A 25,859-nucleotide genomic window follows, 5' to 3' on the forward strand; every position below is an offset into this window, starting at 1 on the left:
CTGCACATCTACCAATGTGATATATGCCATCATGTGCCAGCAATGCCCCTCTGCCATGTACATTGGGCAAACTGGACAGTCTCTACGTAAAAGAATAAATGGACACAAATCAGATGTCAAGGATTATAACATTCATAAACCAGTCGGAGAACACTTCAATCTCTCTGGACACTCGATTTCTGATCTCAAAGTGACTATCCTTCAACAAAAAAACTTTGAAAACAGATTCCAACGAGAGACTGCTGAATTTGAATTAATTTGCAAATTGGATACAATTAACTTAGGCTTGAATAGAGACTGGGAGTGGTTGAGTCATTATACTAAGTGAAACTATTTCCCCTTGTTTATTCCCCCCCCCCTGCCCCACTGTTCCTCAGACGTTCTTTTTAACTCTTGGAAATGTGCTGGAAATAGCCCACCTTGATTATCACTTCAAAAGGTTTTCTCTCCCCCCACCCCACTCTCCTGCTGGTAATAGCTCATCTTAAGTGATCACTCTCCTTACAATGTATATTTTTTCATGGTCTGTGTGTATATATAAAATCTCCTCACTGTACTTTCCACTTTATGCATCCGATGAAGTGAGCTGTAGCTCACGAAAGCTTATGCTCAAATAAATTGGTTAGTCTCTAAGGTGCCACAAGTACTCCTTTTCTTTTTGCGAATACAGACTAACATGGCTGCTACTCTGAAACCTTTAGTGATAGTGTGTAACCTCATCACCTTCAGTAGGTTTCCTCTGGTGTAACTGATTGGACCTTTAGTAAACAATTCAGTTAATAACACACTAAATTGATTAGAATCCAGGTTACTCTTCTTTGTCTCTTTGTTGTTGTTACTATACTGGTTCTGCAGGGCTCACAGGACTGTGTTTGGTTTTTTTTTAACCCAAACACCCTTTTCTGGTACTGTGTCAATTCAGCAAGGTACTTAAGTTTGTGCCTAACTTAAGCCTATGAGTAGCCTCACTGAAATCAATAGGTCTACTCACATGCTTAAGTATCTTGCTGATTTGGGGCCTTTTGTCAGCAGATCTGATTACATACACACAAGGAGCAGATCTGCTGAGTAAGCAGGTGCAGTTTTAACATGGTAATTTTTAACAGTGGATCTTAAAACATCCCTGTGTGGCTGAGAAGTACTAATAACCTCATTTTACAAACAGGGAAACTGTAGCATGGAGTTTATGTGGTTCCCAGGGTCACTCAGAAGGTCTCTGGCAGAACAGAGATTAGAACCCAAAGCTCCTGATTCCCATTCTGCTGCCTTACCATAACAACCAGCTTTCCACAAGGACTCTTGATTTTAACATATTTATTGGGGATCCAAATAATTTGAGGTGGGCATGACATTCCAGGGTGCAATCCAGATCAGTGAGGGGCATGTCACCCCTGCTCTACAAGCTGGGGTGCCTCACAATGCTTTGCTGCTGTAGCTTCCAACCTGGGCTCCTCACAAACAGCCAAAGAGCGTGCAGATCACACCTTGAGTGTCTGTGTATAGCTACAGCCCTGGTCCAGCAACTCTGACCCCAGCAGCCTGTCAACAACACACCGGCCACACACTGGCTTCTAGCAGCCTTGGTTACTACCTGCAGGTTGATCCCAACACACTCCTAGTCCTGGATTTCCCCCCCAAAATGTGTGTTCTGCACTGTCCAGCCCTCTTCTGGATAGTCAAGATATATTAGGTACATTGTCCTTCTAAAGGGCTCAACATACGACATTGCGATACCTTAAATAGAGTTAACCAGACAATTCACAGCACTAGATTAGTTTTAATTAAAGAATAAAACCAGTTTATTTAACTACAAGGAGATAGGTTTTAAGTGAGTATAAGTATAGGGCATTAAAGTCAGAAGTGTTTACAAGAGAAATAAAGACAAAACACATCCTAGTACTAAAAATTAACAAACTAGACTTGGTTCAAGGTGAAATCCCTTACTGCATGTTTCAAGTAACTTTGCTGACCGAGCTCTCAGGCGAGGATCTGGTGCCAAAATCCAACAACTGTTTCTTTTGACGAGAGATGGATGGGGAGAGATACCTTGGGTTTTTTGCCCCTCACTTTTAAAGTTAGGTCGCCCTTTAGAAATGCATTTTCCTGAGGGTAACACCTACATAAAGTTAATTACTGCTGTGAGGACAGAGACAAAAAGTCTGACAGTGAAAAAGGTTCCACGCTGTTGTTTCCTAGATGCAGATCTGTTTTTTCCTGCCCTGCTTCTGTGCCAAAGAATGGCCACGTCATGGGTGATTGCCCATCAACTTTGAGAAACAAGTTTACTCACTCCCCAGACTTGTCTAATAAGCACACTTCTGTCATGATTTCATCTTAAATTCATAACTTTACATGTAAAGTTGCTACATACATTTCATCATGATATTATTGACCAGTGAGTTATTCAGATGATACCTCACAAGGCATGTTTTGTACAAAGATCATTACAATAGTGTGTAGGGTGTGAATACAGAGGTACATTCCATCACAGTGGTCATCTGGATATTCTGAACGATATGCTAATCCCCAATCTTGCAAAGGTTTACATCTGGGAGCAGTCCAATTCAGCATGTGTTTGCAGGATCACGATACTGGAATATAACGAGGAGTTAATATAATTAATCTTATTAAAGTATTTACAATTTTCCCATGAATTTACTGGGACAAATTCATCCCTGCTATAATCACTGAAGTTAAACAAGAGATGAATTTGCCCCATTGTATTCACAATAGGTTAGTTAGAATCTGTTGAGTAAATATGATTTTTAAAATGTACCTAGATGAATATTTATACAGTGATCCTGGAGCCATATAGGCAGATAAAAATAATGCATTTTTTTGCCTCATCAGCAAGAGGGTGTGCTCCACCTGCTTGGGAACACTTTTGACCGCTAGCTGTTACAATTCCTGTCACACGTACAAGGCATGGTAAGAACTTTCTACAGGATCTAAAGAAAGTGCTTAGTAGTGAAATAAAAGGTACAGGTCAGTTACAACTGCCAAGTGCATTGTTCAACAGAATGGTTCATTGTATTGAATTTCACCTCTCAATTACATTAGAGTATACTGTGGTGAGATTTATGGTTATAATAACATAACTTAAAATGACAAGCCAAGTGCTTTAAAACTCATGTTTCAGTTAAAATTGGCAGCATATAACTAGCTGCTACTATTTAGTCCTCTCTAATATTTCAAATACAGGATGATAATGGATTTTCTGATATAGTATATGCTGAGTGGATAAATGCTAGACAGGGCTCAGTGATTCTTGTTGAAATTTTTTTGACTTGCCTGGACAGGGTGTCTAATTATTAAATGCCAATTTTAAGGCTTCCAGCTCCCTGGATGAAAGGTTGGGTTTGTTCTTTCACTGTACAGTTTTGTAACAGGATGTTGGATCATATTAGAGAAGTTTGTATTAAAATCACAAATGAGTTTGATTCCTCATAGTTTAAATTCCAGGGTATCACTAATTAAGAGGTCTCTTGGTCTCATATTTTTACTGTTTCTCTCCCTCTCTGTGTGAAACTTGGAAGCTGCTAATTGTATTAGTACATCCTAAAACAGAGCCTGTTCTCAAAGCAATACTTTGTAACAACTACTCACACAGAGAGAGACTCAAAGCGATACTCTGTAACAGAAACAGGACACAGAGACTCCCCGCCCTTTTGTTGTATTTATCTCGCTTTGTTAACAATTGTGATTAAAATAGAGATAGAGGATGTATGTGGATGGTTGCTTGGTGTGGATAATAACTGAATGATCAGGGAGGTGCCAGCCTAAGAATGCAGTGTCCATCGGCTGAAGAAGGCATCAAGTGGAAACAACCAGAGGACCCCCGGAGGGCAGGCTGGAATCTGCCCAACAGCCTCAAGGATGGGAGAACCAAAGAACAAGATAACATCTGGCAGCACGGAGCCGTCAGGAATGTGCCATCTGCTGATTTATTCCGCAACAGCATGAAGAAGCAATTCCCATAGACTGGCATAGGAAGAAATTCCTATAAAAATGGACTCTAGAAAGTGAGAACTTTGGGGTCTGATTCTGCAAATCAACTTCCAGGAGCATCAGATGAGCATCTGACAAGGCCCTGCTCCCTCCTCATGTCCAGGCCAACTGGCCAGTCGGCATGAGCAACTCTAAGGCTGGTAACTATGATGATAACCTTGCAGAACCTGCGTGTGTATGTATGAATAAATATGAAATTGAATGGAACGTTATTGCTATAACTAACTGCTTACTATGCTTATTCTTTCTGCATTCACAATAAATGTGGCATTTTGCCTTTTCCCCTTTAATAAGATCCTGCTGGTTTTTATTTTATTGGTATAACAAGGAAACCTGGCTGCATTACTTTTATCCAGGCAAGAAACAGTATTTGTGTTTAGTTATCTGCCATTTTATACAGCATAGTTCCATACATGTACACAGATCATGGCAGAAAAATCATCAGCATTATTTCTCTTGTGTACAAAACAAAATTCATGATTTTATATAGGAACATGGGATTCATCATCATAGAGCACAACACTAGACTATTTAATCTAGAGTCCTGACCATGGCAATAGCCTATATCACACATTTCTGCAGAAGTTTAAAAAAGAAAGAAACATTTTTGTCTATTATCATGATACTAGCTCTCAGCTTTAGCAGTACAATCCTACCAGACTTGCCTGAAACAGAAAGCTACTGTCCTGAGAAGGAACAGCATTACAACTGCTCCTGTGGCATTCCACACCTCCATTCAGTATCTGGGGCATGCTTCTGCAATGATAGGACTTTAGGAATTTAGAAATGGCCATTTGGATACCTGTGCCAGGCAGACAATATCAGTAAAATTTAGCTATGTAACTTATATTTGTAAGACTCATAGACTTTAAGGTCAGAGGGTGCCATCGTGATCATCTAAGTCTGACCTCCTGCACATTGCAGGTCACAGAACCTCACCCATCCCCTCCTGCAATAGACACATAACCTCTGGCTGCGTTATTGAACTCCTCAAATTATGATTTAAAGACTTCAAGTTAGCGAATCAACCATTTACACTAGTTTAAATCTGCAAGTGACCAGTGCCCTATGCTGCAGAGGAAGGTGACCCCCTCCCCCCTGCCCCCCCAAGTGTCTCTGCCAATCTGACCCCAGAGAAAATTCTTTCTTGACTTCAAATATGGTGAGCAGTTAGACCAAGACCCACCAGCCGTACACCTGGGAAAGAATTCTCCATAATAACTCAGAACCCTCCACATCTCGTGTCCCATCACAAGCCATTGGAGATATTTGCTACTGCAGTCGCAGATCAGCTACATGCCGTTGTAGGCAGTCTTATCATACCATCCCCTCCATAAACATATCAAGCTCAGTCTTGAAGCCAGTTAGGTAATTTTGCTCCCATTGCAAAAGTGGGGCAAGGAAGCCAACTGATTCTCTAGATTCCCTTGCTTCCCGGACCACCCTCAGGAGCACATAGTACTAATGAATACAACAATGGGCACACTGTGGAACACACATTTGCAGGAGCAGTGATTACAGGGACCAACAAGAGCCATTGCCATCTTGTGCAAGTTAAGAAAGCTGACCCTGGCTTCTTCCAGAGATGTACAAGTTGAAGAGAATGGGGAGGACAAACCTCTCCCCCTGGTGAAAGTATTCAAAGGGAACACCATGAGTTGAAACTTGCAGTTTAGTCCTAGATGGAGAGAATGAGACATTACTCCTCTGATAAGAAGTCACTTATTACATTGGAACGGGAATGAGGGCGAGGTAGGATAGAAGATGGAGGCCAGGGAGGAAAATATGGAGGGTGAACTGAAAATGGCAACAACAAAAGGTTCAATGGGCCCAAGCAAAGATTAGTGGACAAAGAAACAACAGCAGCAATCTTGTCTTATTACAAACGCCAAGTGATAACTCAAAATTAGGCAATCTTGGGGGGGCGGGGAGGGGGGCTCACGTCAAATACTGACTCCTTGAATAAGAAACAGAAAAGAGCTATAGTGGTTTGGACACAGATAAGACTGGCAGCAAGTTAAACAACTACCTGAAACCTTACATGGAAGTTTAATTGCTCAGGAAGAAACACAGAGTCTTTCCATACCATTTACTTTTATTTTGTGAACAGAAAAATATAAACTCAGTTATAAACAAACGCTCTCTGTTGCTACAGCAGAGGGTTACAAAGAGTAAAACCAAATACAAGGAACTAGAACACATAGCTCTGGAAGTAGTTTGCACCACCAGCACAGAAGCAGTGAAAAGTGCCTTTGGCACACCCTGCAAACATGAAACATCTCACACCCGCTTATGATAATATCAAAGCAGACCCAGTAATACTTGGTGGTATCTGTGACAGGCAGCACACAAATTTCTGGGGATCCTCATGCCTCTGATACACCACAAATACCAGTTTCCCTAATAAAATGAGAAAGCATCAGCTGAGATATTGTTACTATCTGGTAACAAATCCAGGCATTGGAGAGATGTGCGGAAGGTAAGACCCAGGAGACTTCCTTGCATAGCATAGAAAATTTGTGAGAGAAGATTAGAATTCTGTTGGGAATGTGAGTCACTGTATAACAAAGGCAGCTATGCCGCAGGCCCTTAGAATGAGAAGGCAGTCTCTAGGGAAACAAGCTGTCAAAAGGAAGCTCAGGGAATCTACATGGGTGACCTGTGAACTAATCCTGGGGCTGCAGGTTTTACTTAGTAGGTTATAGATGGTTTGGTCTGTTTGTCCAGCTAGCTCAGAGGCATTTTGCATCAGACTATCTTTGTTCTGATGTTATCTACAGCCTAATAAATTAAACCTCTCAGAGTTGTTTTCCTTTTGATAAAGGCAAAAAGGCCCTGGCGGTTAGTGATAGGAACTGAGGCCCAGCTACACCTGGCACTAAAAATGGGATTTTGACTTCATGTGTGTGAAAACCATGAGGTCTAGTCCCTGGCAGATATTACTTTGACAAATGCTCAGACTAGCAGCTCTTAGGGGAGCCATCAGATGGCGCAGCACCGAGTTCTCAATACAATCATCGTCCTTAGCCTTGTCTTGTAGGATGTGACAGGCAGATTATGCTTCAGCCATCAGGATTATTGGTTCTCCTGTGTCCCACATTTCCTTAGCCCAGTAGGATACTATGGAGTCTTGTTATACTTCAGGGGCCATGTTGGCTATCAGGTAACTGGGACTAATGTGCCAGAAGGAATTACAAAATTGATGGCCCAACAGTAACTCATGCAAAAGTAGCTATCAGCCCAGCTAGCTGCTCAACTGCAGCTACCAACCTAACTGGCAGGCTAAGAATAACAGCAATCCCAGGAGCTCTGGGTGCCCAAGCTCGCTATGTCCTGCTCAATTTGCAGCACCATCCATTAATTCCAGTTTCCCAGTCACCACAATGGGCCCTGGGCCACAAGCGAGATGCCACAGACTCAACAATTGGCCCTGTTCACACTGGAAGCTGAGAAAAATCAGAGATAGCTGCTAGACGATAGGGAGCTACCAGAAAGACATAGGAAGAGGTCAGGTAGATCTGGTGACAGCCCCCCACAAGCTCTAGGCAGGACGGAAAGGTGGGGAATTAATCTGATGACTGGGCCTTTTTTCTTTAACTGATGTCTGTGTATTACACATCTGAATCAATCAGAACAAGCAACCCCAGAAAGCACCATGATTGTGTACAGTCACATTTATCTCCAGTAAAGCTGTGGCAAAAATTCCTGCTACTGAGGCCATTCCAATGAGTAAATATTCCTGGTATCCCAAGTCAGTTGTCGCCTGCCTATTATTTCTTTTAGTTTAATTTTCTGTTTAAAATCATAGGGAAATATTAATAAATATCAAGCTTTTGGTTGGTGACAGAGCCAACAATAGTCAGAAAGAATTTATAAAAGGCAGGATTTTTTTTTGGACAGAATTACAAAATTAGTGGATCTGAGGAATGCATTAGATGTAATGCATTTGAAATTGATTAAAGAAGTTCAAAGATTTTCTGGCAAAGTCAATGACCAGTGGAAGATCACGTAAATACGTTTTGTATTTTAATGTGCATGGTGCAATTTTAATTTTTTTTCTGTATAAAAAAAAAATCTAAAAAGAAACCACATCTGTATGTAAAACACATTTTATTAAAAATACATATTTTCTGTTTTACATAAAAAGAACCCGCACCATAATTAAACATTACTGAAAGTCAGACTGGAATTCTACTTGGAAAAATACAAGATTTTCATAAACAAAGAGAGATACAGCACAGCACTCAAAATCATTTTCACTTGGGACATATTTTGCAACTCACATTAACACTCCTTAGTAGATATAACCGTGCAGTGTGTTTATGAACTATACATGATGACATATAATATCTTTAACAGAGATGGCCTGAATTGAAACCCAGAAACTTTGGGATTCACAAGCATCAGAGCTAAGGCCCATCTCAGAGTTTTAGAGAGGTACAATTTCCAGAGCAAGGCTTTATCAGCTTAACAGCAATTTATGCTAATAAGGCCTTTAGAGCAGAAAAATCAAAGTCAAAAAGCAAAACAGCTGCCAAAAAATCAGAAAATCCACCAATTTAAAAATATACCTATATGGAACACAACACCAGATGCATTTGCTTTCAACTGAAAATCCTCTCTACAGAAGAATAGCCCAGAGTCTTATAAGGTGCTGAGCATGTAGAGAAGCTGGGCACCCTCATTTCCTTGTCAAGTCAATGGGAGTTGCAGGCACTGAGCATCGCTCCAGAGCGTTCGGCACCTTGCAGGTTCAGGATCTAGGAGCAGAAGAGACACTGGCCATGGCTGAGGAATGTTTACTGGCAAACTCAGATCATTCAGAATAAGGCCTGGGGATGGACCTCCACCCAGTGTTTCCTTTGCTTTAGTGACCCAGACTAAGCAGGTAACAGCATGCATAGCAGAAACAAATATTACAATTATCTGTACCAGAATGTACAATGAAAATGACCATAAACCATAGTTCCACTCTAAAAATAACTGTGTAGGAATGGCCCCATAGAGTTCATGTGTTTTATGATGCCATATAAAATGTGCTCTGGTTGAATTTAAGACCATATATTTTCTAACTCCCTGCTCTGCAAACTTAGTCTGGGGTCTAAACACACTAACAACGGAAATAAAATTCCTGGGAGGGCATCATTTGCCCTGTGGAATATTTATTACTAGTGCTAATACATGGAGAAGGAAAGATCCCAGCTTGACTCTCACAGATCCCAGCTTGTGTTTACAGGGCAAGGAATTAGAAACAATATTTTTTTCATTTTTAAACTGCGAACGGAGCAAATTTGTTATGGAGTTAATGAGACACAAATACACAATAAACTCCAGAGTGCCGCTAACACAGTCACTTTTCAGACTGGAACCACATTTCAAACACGAAAAGATTTGAACCTATCAGAAACACAGTGAGTCAGAAATGTCTGTACTGAGAATATTACACACTTCAGCGTCAGGCCAGGATTTTCAGATGTGACTAGTAATTTTCAGTGCGCAACCTGAGAAACTTTGATTTTTCAGAGGGTGTGTGCTAGCACTTTATGAAATATCAGGGTCCTTTAATGTGTCTCAAATTATGGGCTTATAATCACTTAAATTTTGAAAAATCTTAGCTTATATATCTACTTATGAAGCTTTCAGATGACTAGGGACGTCATTTTAGGGGGATGGAAACTTCTCTTCAAAGGGAGCTAGAAACCAACTTGGGTCTAAAAACCAATTAAATAGGGGAGAGATCTTGAAGTCAAGGGCTGGAAAGGTGAAATCCTTATCTGTAAATAAATAAGATACAGCCTGAAAAGGCCAACAACCACTGCTTAAAAAAAAATTCCCATTAACATCGTCTTTGAAAATACACAAGTTTGTTTTCATTAATATATACATAAGATATCCAGAATGATGACTCTTTCCCCATGTGGTTACAATATGCTTCTCAAAGAGGCATGTTGACAGCCTGTTTATAATACAGCAAACAGTGTTTTTATATTCTGTAAAATTGTTCAAGATTTATTCAATACATTTGAAATCTGGAGGACATTCCGCTCCAGAACAGAATAATGCTAAAGCAGTTTTCACTTTAGGCTTGTTCTACTTGATGACAACGCCCCTTAAAATACAATATTCAAGTTTTAAACCAAAATATTTGAATTACAAGTGGTATTTTTAAATAAATCATAAAATGGAAAAATCTGATGAGATTCATAATTTACCAAAATCCACTGAATGGAATGAAAATGCACAGAAGAAGACCAGGGAAAAAATCCCAACCTCTGAGATTTAGCCTAGGCCATTGCAATAGGACTGAGAACCATTAGTTGAACTGTTTTTTTATTAAATCTCTGATTTTTTACTTTGAGATTAAAGGGTAATTTGATACTAATGCTGCATTTGAAGTTCATAAGCAGATGGGTTTTGTTTATGCACAGTGGAAAACAAAGAACGTTGTAACAAGACTTAGTTTGTCAAATACTGTTTCCAGAGATCACATCCCAAAATACATGCAAAGTTTTCTTGCCTATTTCCTACTCATCTTCCTGCTCCAACTAGCGCATCATATTCTTCAGAGTGTGACATCCTGTAATGGGAACTGCACTCCACAAAAAGCCCCATTGTCTTTAGTAGGGCAATGCACGGTGGAATGGGTCTACCTATATGGTTCTTATTGCAGGATCAGGACATAGGAATAGCTCATCAAATCAGTAAAGAGGTTCAAAACACCTTTGGTCTGAATAAGCAGGAGGAGGAGTGGATGTGCAAGAAGGTCTCTGTAAAAATTATTTTTGATCAATAGCATGTCATCACAGCATTAGCAGCAGTCAATATTTTCCAGGAGTAAATTCAAAGAAGAGATTGGTCAGAAATACATTAAAAAGTAAGACTTAAAAATATTGTGGACCCAATTCTCTATGGTCTTCAACCTTATACAGTCTGATTTGGGACTATATTACACCCACTTTGCTCAGGTGTTAATAATTAAACATGGGGCAAAGCAGCAGAGAATCAGGCCTTCAATTTCTAAGGTTTGAGCCAGAATAAACGTTTGGCTTTTGAAACACATTTTGTTTTCTTTAAGAAGCGTGTGTTACAACAGGAATGTCAATTTCAATGGCAGAGAGCCGAGATCGTGCAGAATAGGGCTGGGAGGCATAGCTGTGCATGCTCGAGGCATGGGAATAGAGAGGCTGCCAGAATGGGGACGGTAAGGTTTTGCATGCACAATACCAGATAAATAACAGAACTGAAGTGAAAAACAGGCCTCCTGCACTGGCAATGGTAATATACACTGAAATATCAAAGGTAAAAACTGGCTCATATTTTTTGTTCAGGTAGTTGTTATAAAAAATTACCCAGATTGATGGTGTGAGACAAATGGCACATGCAAGTAGAAACAACAGACCAGCCACAAGGTGGCAGCCTGGACTATTTACAAGACATTTAGCAAGTTTGATGTTTGGTACATTTGACACAAAGGCCGTGTTACACATGCCGATCAAACAGAGCAGCAGAGCGGAGACAGCAGTTAGCATACTACAGGGGAGCGCAAATTGGAGAACCCGTAAATCCAGCTGATCGACTGCTGTGTACCACTCTGTGTCATATATCACACAGTCTCTGCTTCCATCAAAGCGCGCACACTTAATCCAGAGTCCAGTATAAACTGTCAGATTCTTTTCATTTTTGTTGAATGTGTGCAATCTCATCAGTCTCCAGTTAGGAAGTAAAACTGCAGCAAAAAGTCCGGCTACCGAGGCTGTTCCACTGAGGAAGGCCAGTACTGTCGCTGCATGAACATCCCGGCAGCCCATGTTGGCCCACAGAAAACACTCCCTGTGATGAAAAGAGAGGGGTTCAGAAGGGAAGAGTCTTAAAAGGAACATTTTAACATAGCAGAAAAGCAAATCTCAGGACCTGCTTCTCCACAGCCATGCACCATGTGGAATCGTTTACACTAGTGTAAAATGAGCGCAAAGCAGGGGTAAAACACTGCCATTTGGATTCAGTAGCTTTTTACACACACTTTGCACAGGCCTAAGCATTGACACAAAGAGCAAGACAATGGAGATTCAGCCTTTGATAAGTTACTGTCAGTAACTGTCAAGCTTTAAGGACAAACGATTAACATTTCTTTCTTAAAACTCACTTCTTCTGCGTCTGAGGGCTAACCCTCTGAATAAACAAACAAACAAGAACTCCGTAAATCAGACAACTCTTCTGCTTCTATGTGCCAGGTCTGGTGGAGAGCTGTGTTGCCAAACGGTGATAACCCTTTCATTCTGAATATCATCATTATCCCCCTCCCTATCAGGGTTTGTCATCTGATTTTAGTGTGTAAACTCCTAGGGACGGGGTGTAGGGTAACATTTTCAGCAGTGCTTTAGAATCACATTTGCAAAAAGTGACCAGGCAATTTGGGGTCCTCAGTTTTTGGGTGCTTAATCTGAGACACCTTAAGGATACCTGATATCCAGAAAGTGCTAAGCATCTACCTTTTAAGATGTTTCAAGTTTGGCACCCAAAAAACAGTAGACACTTGAAAATGTAGGCCTGCTTCACTGAAAATCAATAAGACTTAGGCTCCTAAGTCACTTATGCACTTTTGAAAATGTTTCACTATGCACACTTATACAGTGCTACATAACTATAAATACCTTACATACCAAGAGGGTATGTGAAATAATAATAAACTGCTCTTCACTACTCCAAGTGTTAAAATTCTATAAAATGTTAACTAACCCCTCAACTATAATCTAAACTTACCTTTCTTAAAAAGTGAGGTTTTGAACACCACACACACGATACAATTACTTGTTACCTTCCTACCAAATATTTGAGGCAGATACAAACACACTAACCAGATGCAAAAAAAAGTGAGTCTTTTGTCTGTGGTATTTTTGTTTTATAGTAAAGTACAAAAAAAGCAATTAGAGTTGCTTGTTAAAAAGTTATAAATGTCAATTCTCTCTGTACTGAACTCCCAGCACACAGGGTCCTAGAGCCCGGGACTGAGCCCAGAAGTTTACACAGCACTGAAACAGTCCCGCAGCCCAAGCCCCGTGAGCCCGAGTCAGCTGGCACAGGCCAGTCGCGGGTGTCTAGTTGCTGTGTAAACATACCCTCACTTACCATAAAGGCAACATTTATACACTGCACACCCAGCTGAGGGTAGGCCACACCCTCCTCGTCTTACTCAGAGGAGCACTCTGATGGGAGTTAACAGGACTATCCCATGAGTAAAACAGCCCAAAGGTGCCCCTTTCTCTGTACCACAGTTTACTTAACATATGCCTCAATCTAAATGCACATAAAACGCCAAGAAATAATAGATAAATTTACACCTCTAAATTTGGGAGGTAATTTTAGCTTCAATACGAGATCAAATGTTGTGTCTTGCGGCTTAAACACTAAAGCAAAAACAGACACAAGCTCGAGAATGGCATATCTGTCAGGCAGCTGTGATAAGACACAAGTCCCCTGGTGGGAGGGCATTCTCAGCAGTGGGACCACTGGCTACGGATCTCCCTGCCAGAAGAGATCAGAACAAGCTCAAGAATTATCACTTTCAGAGGTCAACTGCTAACCCACTTTGTCCACAGATCCCTTTGCCATAACAGAAACTGTAAAAGCAGTTAAGGATCTTGGGAAGCAGGGAAAGAAAACATATGAGGACAGAGAGGTCAGGTCACCTCTCAGCATCCTCAGAGACCCTTGGATCCTCAGGTATCTAGTTTTTCCATAGAATACTGGTAGATGTAATTATGCCAGTGACTATGTGCCCAGTTCTAGTGAGGGTTGGGACAGCATGGGTAACTCTGTCTGCTGTACCTGATACGTGGACAGAGGACATCAGTCTCCAGTCTGTTTTTGGCTGCCTTTAGGCCGTACTACAAGGTCTATTTATAGTGGCTGGCCTATTACTGTTTTTTGAGTGCCTCCTCTTTTTTCTTTGCACATCAGCTATCCCTTTCTACCCAACCGTACCTACTTCCTACACCAGTGGGGCCTGAGATCAGCTTAGACACTCGTGGCTGGCCTGTGCCAGCTGATTCAGGCTTGGGCTGTTTCACTGTTGTGTAGACTTCTGGGCTCAGACTGGTGCCCGGGCTCTCGGACCCTGCGAGGTGGGAGTTCAGTAGAGAGAATTGACATATTTTGTGGTATGGTTTCCCTGGTGGTTATTGGATTTGTCTTGCTCCAGACTTGCTTTAATATTGTATGGTAGTGTATTTGGGCTGGTTTTCTTTTAGGCTCATTTTATATTGTAGTTCTGCATGGTGTTTACATGCTTCCTGTGTGAACTTTAAATATTTGTATTTGATACGTGCATATCCAAATCCAGAGGAACTCAGAGACAAGGAACAAAGGGAGAGAGGGTATATCTGGTCCTATTGTGAGCTCATGAAGGAGTAACAGAGACTTTGTCAGGTTTATTTGGATAGCTGGGTACATTTTTCTAATCGCAAAAGAGCTGGCATTGTGAGGGAATGGTATAGCCATACAGTCCAGCACAGTACAGTACTCCTTCTCTCCTCTCCAGATTCATAAACCATCTCTTCAGCCAATCCAGTATGTTTAAATGAAGAGAGAGGATTTGCTATGCTGTCAACGCTTGGGATTAGTGGAAATGCAGATGGTAAACAGGATACCAGTGCTATAACATGAAGCACTTAATTATGAAATTGTGTTTTAACATCATCTTCCTGGTGTGCAAGAATTAGGAATAGACAAATTATATCAAGGTTCCTGAGAAATGTTTTGAGAACTAGCTCACAACCTCTTTGAAGGATACATGCTTCACATGCTACTTTAGTACAAATTGCAGCTACTTGTGGACACCACAGAGAACACACCTTCTGTAGTAAACAACCTCTTATACATTCATGTTTCTAGCCGTATGCTAATGACGATGTTAAGGAAACAGTGGCTCAGTAGTTATTTCCAAATCTGTTGTGGCCATGCTGACACAACACACAAACAGAAAAGGTTCTGTAAGGACCTGTTTTGCCTGTAAACCAGCATTCAGATACTATGGTGATGGATGCTATATGCTATGGGGATGGACTCTAGGAAAAGCCATCAGCTAGACCAGATAGATGCCAAGGGTGACAAATTCTGATGTAGCTACAAAATACCTTTCCTATTGTTATTGCAGGTGGTGGAAAAAGGGAACAGGAGGAGTTTGGCAGCTGAAGGAGGGGCTAGATAGGGAATAGGTTCGGAAACGTGGGACAATATGGCATCAGAGGTGACTAACTGGCTGCCCATGTCATCATGGGAGTGGTGTAGGGAGAGAAGTACTTGTAAACTCTCTCCCAATTACCCCACGACTATCCACTCATATGTCCTTCAGGCCTCCCTGCCTAATCCTCATTGTAAAACCTTCTCTACAAAGGAGTTGATCCAGCTCCCACTGAAATCCATGGAAAACTTCGACTCACTTCAATGGGAGCTGGGACAGGCCTTTAGAGATTAACACAGGGAGCAGCTTCACCTAGGCCAGGTCCTAGCACTGCCTAGTTTGACACATAATGGAGTCTGAGGCTCTCCAAATCCCAGAGAACAGAGAGCGTTGAGCAGTATCCTCATTGTCCATTGCAGCAGAAAAGACAAAGACTGACCTGTCTTTTGGATGAGATGTAAAACCGAGGACCTGACCATTTGTTGTAATTTAGGCTCCCCCACCACCATTCACATGTGCAAGGTTGTTAGCTAAAATATGCTGACCAATTTTTCAATTTAGGTAACTACACTTTAGCTTCTTGTGATTTCAACGGAATACAGCACCTTCCCTCCCACTCTCCTGTTCTAAGTGGTAGTGTTGCTATGCACTGCTAAACATGAGCTTTGGGCTCCATGGAGCTATACAAGTTCTCTTTATTAAATGGGCACTGAGCGTCAACCATCCTCTCCATCTCTATGAGTGGTCCCTCCTGTACTGTTTGCAGAAGCTGAAACTTGCCATGCTGTTCTTCAGAGTTTTATCCTGCATTCCTCAAAACAGTATCTGAGCATCTGTCAGCTATGCAACGAGCAACATGACTAGCATCCGTCACGTGCTACAGCTCTGCAGTTAGGGAAGAGGTCTCCAGGATTGTCAATCTGCAACTTGTCACGAACGCTACACCACTTATTCAAAAGCCTTAACACAGAAAAAAAAAATCTAGAATAAAAATGATTTTATTCTTCACATGATCAAATATTCAGGCAGGACAAATACTAGTGACAACTCTAGAGACTTTACTGTCACCGAGTGACCTACCCAGACCTTCCCGAACTGCATTACTCAGCATCTTCTGGTTCTCCAATGATAGGGAAGTGAAATGGGAAGAAAGATGGTCTTGTGTTTAGAACAGGCGCAGAAATCGAGGGACCTGGGTTCTCATACTGGCTCTAGCATCAATATGCACATCATTACGCAAATAATGGCAGGGAAAGCAGTGTAGAGCAGAGGTCTCAAACTCCTGGCCTGTGGGCCATCTGCGGCCTGAGAACCTCCCCAGTGTGACCCGTGGGGCTCCAGCAATTTTGGGGCTGGGTCTCCCCCTTGGCCCTGCCTGCCGCCCGCGAGTGCTCCCCCCAGCGCTTCCCCCGGGCGATTTACAATGGCCTGGGGCCCCTCCCACCACTGGCAGCACAGTGGAGCTGAGCGGCTTCTGCCTGCTCGCTTCCCGTGTCTGCCGGCCCCTCCCTGTGGCCCCGGGGCAGGGCGGGACTGTGCCTCTGTGCCCTGCCTCCGCCCTGAGCACCCCTGCAACCAATGGGAAGCTGCGGGGGTGGTGCCTGGGGGCAGCAGCGTGTGGAAGCATCCCGGGCCGCCCCGCCTTGAAGACCTAGGTAAGAGCCGCACCCCCCGAACCATTCCCAGAGCCTGAACCCCCACCCCATACCTCCCCCAACCCCCAAACTCCCTCCCAGATCCTGCACCCCCTCCCTCCGCACCCCCTCCCGCCCCCAAACTCCCTCCCAGAGTCTATACCCCAGCCCTCCGCACTCCCTCCCAGAGCCTGCACCCCAACCCCTTGCCCCAGCCTAGAGCCTACACCCTACACCCAAACTCTATCCCAGAGCCTGTACCCCTCAACCCCTCCTGCACCCCCTCCCGCCCCCAAACTCCCTCCCAGAGCCTGCACCCCTCCTGAACCCCCACCCCACCCCAGAGCCTGCACCCAGCATCCAAACTCCCTCCCAGAGCCTGCACCCCAGACCCCCTCCCCCACCCCCAGCCAAACTCCCTCCCAGAGCCCAACCTCTCACCCCTTCTGCATCCAAACTCCCTCCCAGAGCCTGCATCCTGAACCCCAGTCCCCTACCCCAGACCTCCTCCCCCACCCAAACTCCCTCCTAGAGCCTTAGGCAGGTGGGGGGGGTGGAGTTTGAGGGGGTGGAGTTTGGGGAGGGGGGTCCTGGGCGGCACGAGTAACATTATTGGCCCGCTGGGAGGATTTGCGGACTGACACTGGCCCTAAGGTAAACTGAGTTTGAGATCCCTGGTGTAGAGGTTGAGTCTTTTCCCTCTTCATGGAGGTAAGGTCAAACCACTCTGAGATAAGGAAATAGCACTTTTCTTTCGCTGGTTACTAAAGAGTTCACTTCTCTCCTCCACTTTGTGGGGTCAGGCACTTATCTCTAATCACACAGACAGTGGCAGTTTGCCCTAGGTAGCAAATATTCCTAGGTAGGATGTGGCTTCAATTGCTAATATTGCTCAGAGGTGAGCTGCTTGCATAAAGGACAGATAATACATACTCACCAAAAGGTGTATTCAAATAAGGAGAAACCCTGGCAACTCTTGGGAGCAGAAAATACGTACTCTTGAATCTAGGAAAGAGAACATTATGAGGAAAATGTCAATTGCCTGTTTTCTTTCATGTAATTCCAGGTGCAGTATTAATACAGAAATTCTGAAATGGCTGCAAGCAGGGAAGAGCCAACCATTCTCCAACACACGGCTTAGAGTGCAAACCACTTTTCTGGGGTTTGCCTTTATTGTTAACTTAAATAAAACAACAGAACATAGCATTCAGCCTAAGCTTTCTCCACTCCTAGAGTTTTTCCCTACAGGACCACTTATGCCTCTGCCCCTCTATCTCTTTGTGCCAAGGCTATTTAATCCCCTTCCTGACATCAGGGTGCCTCAGCAGAAGAGGCCTCTGTTGCTGGGGAAGTTCCCAGATGCTGTCACAGAGATATTCAGATCCCTGAGTCTACATTCCTAGTGATAAATACCATTTAAAGTTGTTATTTCAGCTTTTGGTTACCAATTTGAATTTAACCAGTTGGGCTGAGAGTCATTGAGGACAACAGAAATCTTAAAGAAGACACACAACTTTGTCATACTTGTGGGGATTTCTCCCTCCTCCAAACCAATGGAATTTCTCTGGGTGAAAGGGCATAAACGAGGTGGGAAGAGGAAGGAGAACTGATTTTTTAGGAGAGCAGGTAGAATGTATTGGCTAGTGTGTAAATGCAACTACTGTCCTCAACTCTGGAGGTTCTCCAACTTTTTCATTCCACAGACTACAACGGAAGAGAAAGATCCTCTCACAGACTTTCCTTACCCCCATCCTCAGTGCCCTGCTCCCCCAATTTCTTGGTTCTTAAAAGAGCTCTGCTGATCAGTGCTTAGAACCATTGCTCTACTGGACAGAATGTCAGACCTGCAAGTAGAACGAGGAGGACTTGTGGCACCGTAGAGACTAACAAATTTATTTGAGCATAAGCTTTCATGGACTAAATAAATTTGTTAGTCTCTACGGTGCCACAAGTACTCCTCGTTCTTTTTGCTGACACAGACTAACACGGCTACCACTCTGAGACCTGCAAGTGTTTGTGACTATGTCACCTTAGTAGCTGAGTCTAAAGGGGATGTTTATTTATTTATTTTTGCAGATATAAACTGTGCCTATTAAGCAGCCCCTAGGCAGATGCACAACAGCTTACTGTAAGAACTTGGGCAATCTCCTTCAACAAAACCAAAGAAACCCCTTCCTTGCCACCCATGCAGAATCCAACACACCTCACTCACATACAGGAAAATAAAGATTCTCTCTATTAAAATGTCTGGGTAAGCCGAGAGACCTAGCAGTGTTCTGTTACGGTCCCCAAAGTTAAGTATCGTTGAACTAAAAGAGAAAGTGAATTTCAGAGGCTAAGGCCCTCTACTATGAGCTTGCTTTCATCATGCTCCAAGAGACTCAGAAATCCAGAGACTATCAGCTCCAGTTTCCCATTTGATTTCAAGTGCCAGGTTAAAAACACACACACACAACCCCCCCCAAACCAACAAACACGCACACACGAGGAGAGAAACAAATACTAAGGGTATGTATGACCCAAACTATAAAGGGACACGTAGATCAAAATCACCATGTTCCAGAGAAAAGTACCAGAAGCCAGTGCAACCTATAGAAACCATCTATTAAACCCCATGAAAGAAAAAAAAAACTCTGAGCAGGTGGGTAGTTGCATCTATACTCGCTCGAGTTTCTAAGTAATCTTCAAGCATCACTCTAAGTAGAGCAGTGATCCAATCTGGAGGTGACAAAGGCATGTATAGGTAGCTACAATGGAGTCCACACCAATAAAAAGCTCATAATAGTGACACTTACATAGTGCTTTGAAAGTGTACATGATTCGCTGTCAGTGGATGAACTACGTCAAACACACAACAGTCCCTTACTCCAATATTGGCTTAGCCTGTGGGCACAATACTACTAACAGTCACAGAACATTCTGCTTTACCCTAAATGGTAGAGACTTCTCTTCCAGGAGTTTAAGATCTGGAGTTCTAGCCTCACTAGTCAATATGCGAGCTAGGCAGCACCTGTGCTCAACAATGAGGAACAACTGTGGGACTTGAACAGCTATGCACCCCAGCTGCTCAAGAACTAGTTTTAAATTGTGAGGAAGAGGAACATGAAATGTACGAGCTAGTGTGTACGCACAGTACTGCATGCTATCAGACAGAATGTCAGACCTGCTATACTGTGGGATCAAAGGCATCCTTTATGTCTGACACACAGAAGTCATAAGCCTTAATACCACTACATAGAACAGAGATTTTCTCTTAGCTCATATTTTAAAGATATTTTGGAGCAGAACATCCTCAGTAGAGCTGATTAAACAATGGATAAAATTATTCAGAGCTTATATTTACTGAAGAAAGCATTATTCATAACATTATTTGGTAAGCTCTCAAGGTGGGTGAATGTTTAAAATAAAAATAAAAAAATGTATTTAAATGTATAATAGCATTTTTATCAGATACATTATTCAATGAATCTATAACCCACTCTAGTCCCAAGTCCTAGCTCCATATTCATTCACCCAGGAAGTCTGCATGTTCTTTAGAGGGTAGAATAAATTCTGCCTATGCAACCACAGAATTGCTAAAAGAGGAAAAGATACAACTACACAGCCCCAACTTTTGCAAAAGCCTATAAACAAATCACATCTAAAGAAGAGTAATATAACGCAGATCACAGATTTATAGACAGAGGCCTCCAATTAGTGGGTTTCAGGAATAATCTACGACAACATTTTCAAAAGATTGTGTCAAGTGTAATTATTATGCTAATTGATCCAAAAAGTGCATTGAGCTATGGTTAAAAATACAGCAAGCACACTAATTCACTAACCCAGAGACCTTTCCGTGAATGCTAGAATATATTACAGTGGTGATATTTAACAATCACAGATATAACCTCAGGTTTCAGAGTAGCAGCTGTGTTAGTTTGTATTCGCAAAAAGAAAAGGAGGACTTGTGGCACCTTAGAGACTAACCAATTTATTTGAGCATAAGCTTTCGTGAGCTACAGCTCACTGAATGCATCCGATAAAGTGAGCTGTAGCTTACGAAAGCTTATAAATTTGTTAGTCTCTAAGGTGCCACAAGTACTCCTTTTCTTTTTGAGATATAATCTCATTTACCAAAACAATTTATGCTACAAACTAAAAGTCAACAAGAGTAGGAAACCTAGAATCTTGCAATATGGCAGTACCGAGAGCCCAGGCTAAAGTCGAGCATATTTCAGCGTATACAAACAGCAAAAGTAAGTGCCTCTTGTGACTAATGAAAAGATGAAAGAACTGTTGTTAAACAGCCTACGACCAACCCCTACAAATGGCAGCACTGCGTGGGTTAGAATGTGAATCAGGACATAATTATCATCAAAACAACTTCAGTCTGATTATTAACCCCTTCCCCCCCCCCACCGCATTTTTATTACGTTTGAACATGAACACCCAGTAATACGGAAAGAGCCCAGTTCTGTCAGGAAATCTAGGCAACTAAGCTCTCATTTCATGCTATAAAGGTATAAATAAAAAGGGATCATCACTACAATTCTGCTTCTCTACCACCTGCAGATATGCAATCCTGGTTTTTCATTAGCTATAAACACTGAAATCCACCCGATCCTGAATAGAAAAGGCTTAAAAACATTATAGGTAAATGCCTGAAAAGCAACAACATTGCTAATCACACATACCCGCTTACTACGCACGCAACTCGTTATTTGCAAACACTAAGGAGCGGCTGGTGCAGCTGTTTTTCCTTTTTCTCAGCCTTTCAGGAAGTCGTGGCCTTCCCCAGAAATGCTCAAAGTCTTCTGGGATTGTAGTCCTACTTCTCCCCTGATGTAGAATTTATCCCAGTTTCCAAGACTACAACTCCCAGGATTCCCTCTTGGATCTATTTCCTATCCAACATCCTTCACAATCTGCTCCCACAGCCTATTCCTGCTATGCCACTGTGGTGTAATGTGATCAAGCCCTGCAGTCAATCACCATCTTTTGCTAATAGGTAAGGACAATAACAGACAGACAGACACACACACAAAATACACGGAGATAAAATGGAACACATTTGTAAGCAAAAGTTATACAAATAACTGTAAGCGCTTCTCAGAGTTCTTTTTCAGTATCACCAACCCCCAACATAAAAAATCATGAGTTAGGACTCCCAAAATTATGAGATTGGCTTAAAAATCATTAAATGTAAAAAATAATAAATTTTGTTTTTTTTTTTAAATTTTCCTTGAGCCTGAGGTCCACAAGGCCAAGTTTTCAAGCATTCCACCAGAACTACAAGTAGGCTAGAATATTTTTTTTTTTAAGTAAAAGAAAGAAAAGCTGAGATTCTCATATAATCCCATAACTCCAGAAACCAGTGCTTAAAAAAAAAAAAAAAACAGAAACAGAAAACACCATACCCACAACAAATATCACAAAACTCACAGTAAAATCATGGGAATTGACGGCACCGCTTTTCCCCAATAAGTTTACAGTAGTTTGTCTTCCAGGAATTGTATAATAATAAATAATACCTAGCTCTTTTCATCACTAGATTTCAAAGCATTTTACAAAGTAGAGAGTATCATTGTCCTGATTTTATAAATGGAGAAACTGAGGCATAGCAAACTGAAGTTACTTGCTCAAGGACATCCAGGAGGCAAATGGCTTTTTATGGAATAGGTCCAATAAGGGCTCCGTGGGTCATCTGTAGTCTACCTAAATTTGCATGGGGCAGATTCAGTAAGTCTAAAAGATCACTACATGCTGGAAATCTGATGGGAGAAGAAATGCAGGAGGAAGTGAGCAAGGTGGTGCCTTGGTCTCATTGAGCTTGCCTTGTGTAGACTGAAAATCCCTTTATCTCTCCATGTTTCAGAGAGAAGGGAAGTTTATTTTTTCAGGTGAATACAAACACCAAGGCTTTCTTGTATCTGTATTTAGCATTAGGGAATAAAAGAAGAAACAAGGGAAGGTTAAACTGTTAGACTGTTTCCAAATTCCTCTGAAACATGAGACAAGGATTGCATTAGGGGTGGATTAAGAAGGCCTGGATCCTCTAATACATTGGCCTGCTATGTCTCAGGCTGAATTTAAAATTCAGGTCAACATAGTTATGTTGCTCAGGGATTTGAAAGATACATTGAGCAATGTAGCTATGCCAAATTAACTTCCAGTGTAGATGCAACTAGATCAATAGAAGAATGCTTCCATCAACTTGGCTGCCATTGCTTGGAGAGGTGGCATTCCTACACTGACAAAAAACCCCTTCAGTCACCCTAGGCTGCCTTTATACCACAGGTTATGTCAGTATGGCTACAGCACTGTAGCTCTGCCAGGATAGCCCCTGTAGCATAGACATTCCTTCAGCATCCCCTCTCCTGAACATGCTATCACAAGGTCTCCTCCCTTCTTTGGTTCCCCCCTTCATGCTGAAAGGAAAAATGATGGGCTGACCACACTTCTAGGGGAAACCACCACTTCCCATGCCACCTGGCTGGAGAGGCTGGTAAGAGTCTTTAGACACCTGAACTGAGAAATGATTTACAGCTTCTGCTTAAACTTCTTATGTAGCACTTAAACTTTAAAGGAGTCCAGTTGCCTGTAAAAGTAACACCCAAACTAGCATCAAGATGAAGGGATACCAAAAACGCCATAAGATCTTTATTTGAAAATGTCAATTAAAACCCAGAGAAAATAAATTTTTACCCTTCCTTAGTGGGTTCAATAAAACAATGGATGTTCTTGTATTAACCTTCACTTACACTGAGAGATTCCCATAAATGCTGCCATTAGTTGAATTACAGGGGTGGTTAAATGTCCAATTTTTAATTATGCTCCTTGCAGCACCTTCCTCCTCAGTGATTAAACGACGAGCGGTTGGATTTGTGTGTGTGTTAAAGGTCTCAGTCACATCCCACTGTACATCACACATAAGGTCCAAATGGCTAACCAGAATACGGCTTTGAGCAGTCATCATTCACACCCTTGTGTCCAGCCCAGTCAGTGACGTCTGAACAAGCTCCCAGGTCTGCTTGTAAAACAATATTCTGCACCCTGCAGTGAAGTAAGTGTGACAGCGAGTCTGTCCTGCATAGTGTCCAGCTCCCATTGAAAACATTGATTTAGACACCAGTTGCATTTCCTCATTACTTGGCAAGTATTAAAAGTTCATCAGTATAAAAGATAAAAGAATTGGCTAACAATGAGCAAATTATGGCTTCCTTCCTAGTAACTGCTTTTAAATTTACAGAGGATTTTACTAGTATATAAAAATAAGTCTGATGAATCCAGTATTAATTTTGCCTTTGGAAACGTTATAATGGATCTTTGAAGTGGAGGACATATTGTACAATGAAGGAGTACTAGTTGCTTTTTAGTAACATTTAATGTTCGTTCATTATACAAAACCTGGAAATCAACCCCCCCCTCTGACAGGCAATTCTTTCCCAAGAGAGGACGGTCGCTCTGCTTAGATTCATGACCTACCCACTTTTAAAGTAAAAGGAGGAAGTGTGTTTAAAATTAAGACAGGGAATGTGGAGTTGGGACTTTTGTGATCTTGGTCATTTTTACTTAATCTTCTACCTCTCTGTAATACAAAGATAGTCCTAGCCCCATGCTTTCCTCTACTTCTGTGAGGAGAGGATAGCAGAACCCAGCAGGTGAGAGTAGAAAAGAAGAATGACAGTTCTGTAGTATGCCATGCTCTTCTATGCCCCCATATCAGCTTCTCTCTCCCCTATGTCTCATTCAGATTTCCACCAATTCATAAGTGGGGCCCAACCAATTTCACAGCCATGAAAAACATGTCAGACCATGAAATAAGCCCTTCCCCATGAAATCTGATCTCCCCCTTGCTGCTGGGAGCACCCCAGCAAAGGGGCTCCTAGCTGCAAGTCCCTGCTGGGCTCGGGAGGAACAGGACTGGTCCTTCCCCTACCTGGCTGCTTTTGCACTTGGGGAGAGATCAGACTCACCTCAGAGTGCCTCCCCCTGCTGCAGGAAGCTCCAGAACCTCTGGGTCTGGAGCTTCCTTCAGCTGGTGGAGGCGGGTCCCAAATCCCCCTGCTGCTGGGAGCATCCCAGCGAGCTGCTGGGCTGGGAAGGGACAGGACTTTTCCTTGCCTGGCAGCTTAGGCAATAAGGGGAAGGGGGGGCAGGAGAGAGAGAAAGTCAGACCCACTATTGGGTTGGGAGCCCCAGGTACACCACCTTGAAATTTCAGGCATAAACCAACTGAAAATGTGAAACTGGCCAATTTTAAAACCCTGAAGCTGTGAAATTGATCAAAATGGACCATGAATTTGGTAGGGCACTATTCATAAGATAACCAAATACAAAGTGATGTTTGAGTGCAGGCCAGATTCTCTGCTCCACTCAACTGCAGCCCCTAAGCACTAGAGAATGCCCACATCCCTGTTGGAAGTTTCCCCTGGTGCAAAGAATGCCCAACAGAAATACAGCCAGCCTACCCAACTCCTACAGAAGCACAACAGGCAGCCCCTGAGGGATTTTTACCAGCTGGCTGGGTTTAGGGCAGCACCCAGGTTGCTCTTCACTCTAGTAGGGCTGTAGCCAGTATAGAACCAAAGCATAACAAGCTCCCTATCTCTCCTACATGAAGGGGTCAGAGAATTTATGCAGTGGGGGAGAAATGGAAGCCTAGAGCACACACACAAGATCCACATGCTTGTCGTTATATTTTTAAAAATGTTTCTCAACATATATGAAAGATATTAGAGCCATTTAGCACTTGATGTTCTGTGAGTACTTTTGTTTGGCCAATCTCTACTTCCAAAACAGATGGTCAAAGTGACTAAAAATAGAAAACTATTTGGGCAGTTTGTTGATGGCCACATAAGTGTAGTCATTATATTAACACTTGTCTTTTAAAGCTAAAAGAGTTTAGGAAAAAAATCAAAATCTCTTCTACAATGTACCATGTTCATGACAATACACTGTTTTACATGCTCAGTCTATCATCAAGCAAAATCCCAATTTCAACCACTCTCCTTTAAGGCTTTGGTGTGTGTGTAGGTAAGTAATAAATACCACCA

The 25,859-nt window shown here is 42.3% G+C and overlaps 1 protein-coding gene across 1 annotated transcript; it reads right to left on the reverse strand.

The window, feature by feature from the left end:
- Nucleotides 1-8,101: 8,101 nt before the first annotated feature.
- Nucleotides 8,102-25,740, reverse strand: CLDN12 (claudin 12). Its single transcript, XM_043541226.1, is given in 4 exon segments — nucleotides 8,102-11,838; nucleotides 17,759-17,777; nucleotides 17,780-17,826; nucleotides 23,565-25,740. Coding segments are annotated over 4 exon segments (1,041 nt in total). The 5' UTR covers nucleotides 23,780-25,740; the 3' UTR covers nucleotides 8,102-11,078.
- Between the last annotated feature and the right edge of the window lie 119 nt (nucleotides 25,741-25,859).

This window comes from Chelonia mydas, chromosome 2 (genome assembly GCF_015237465.2).
Source record: "Chelonia mydas isolate rCheMyd1 chromosome 2, rCheMyd1.pri.v2, whole genome shotgun sequence".
NCBI lineage: Eukaryota > Metazoa > Chordata > Testudines > Cheloniidae > Chelonia > Chelonia mydas.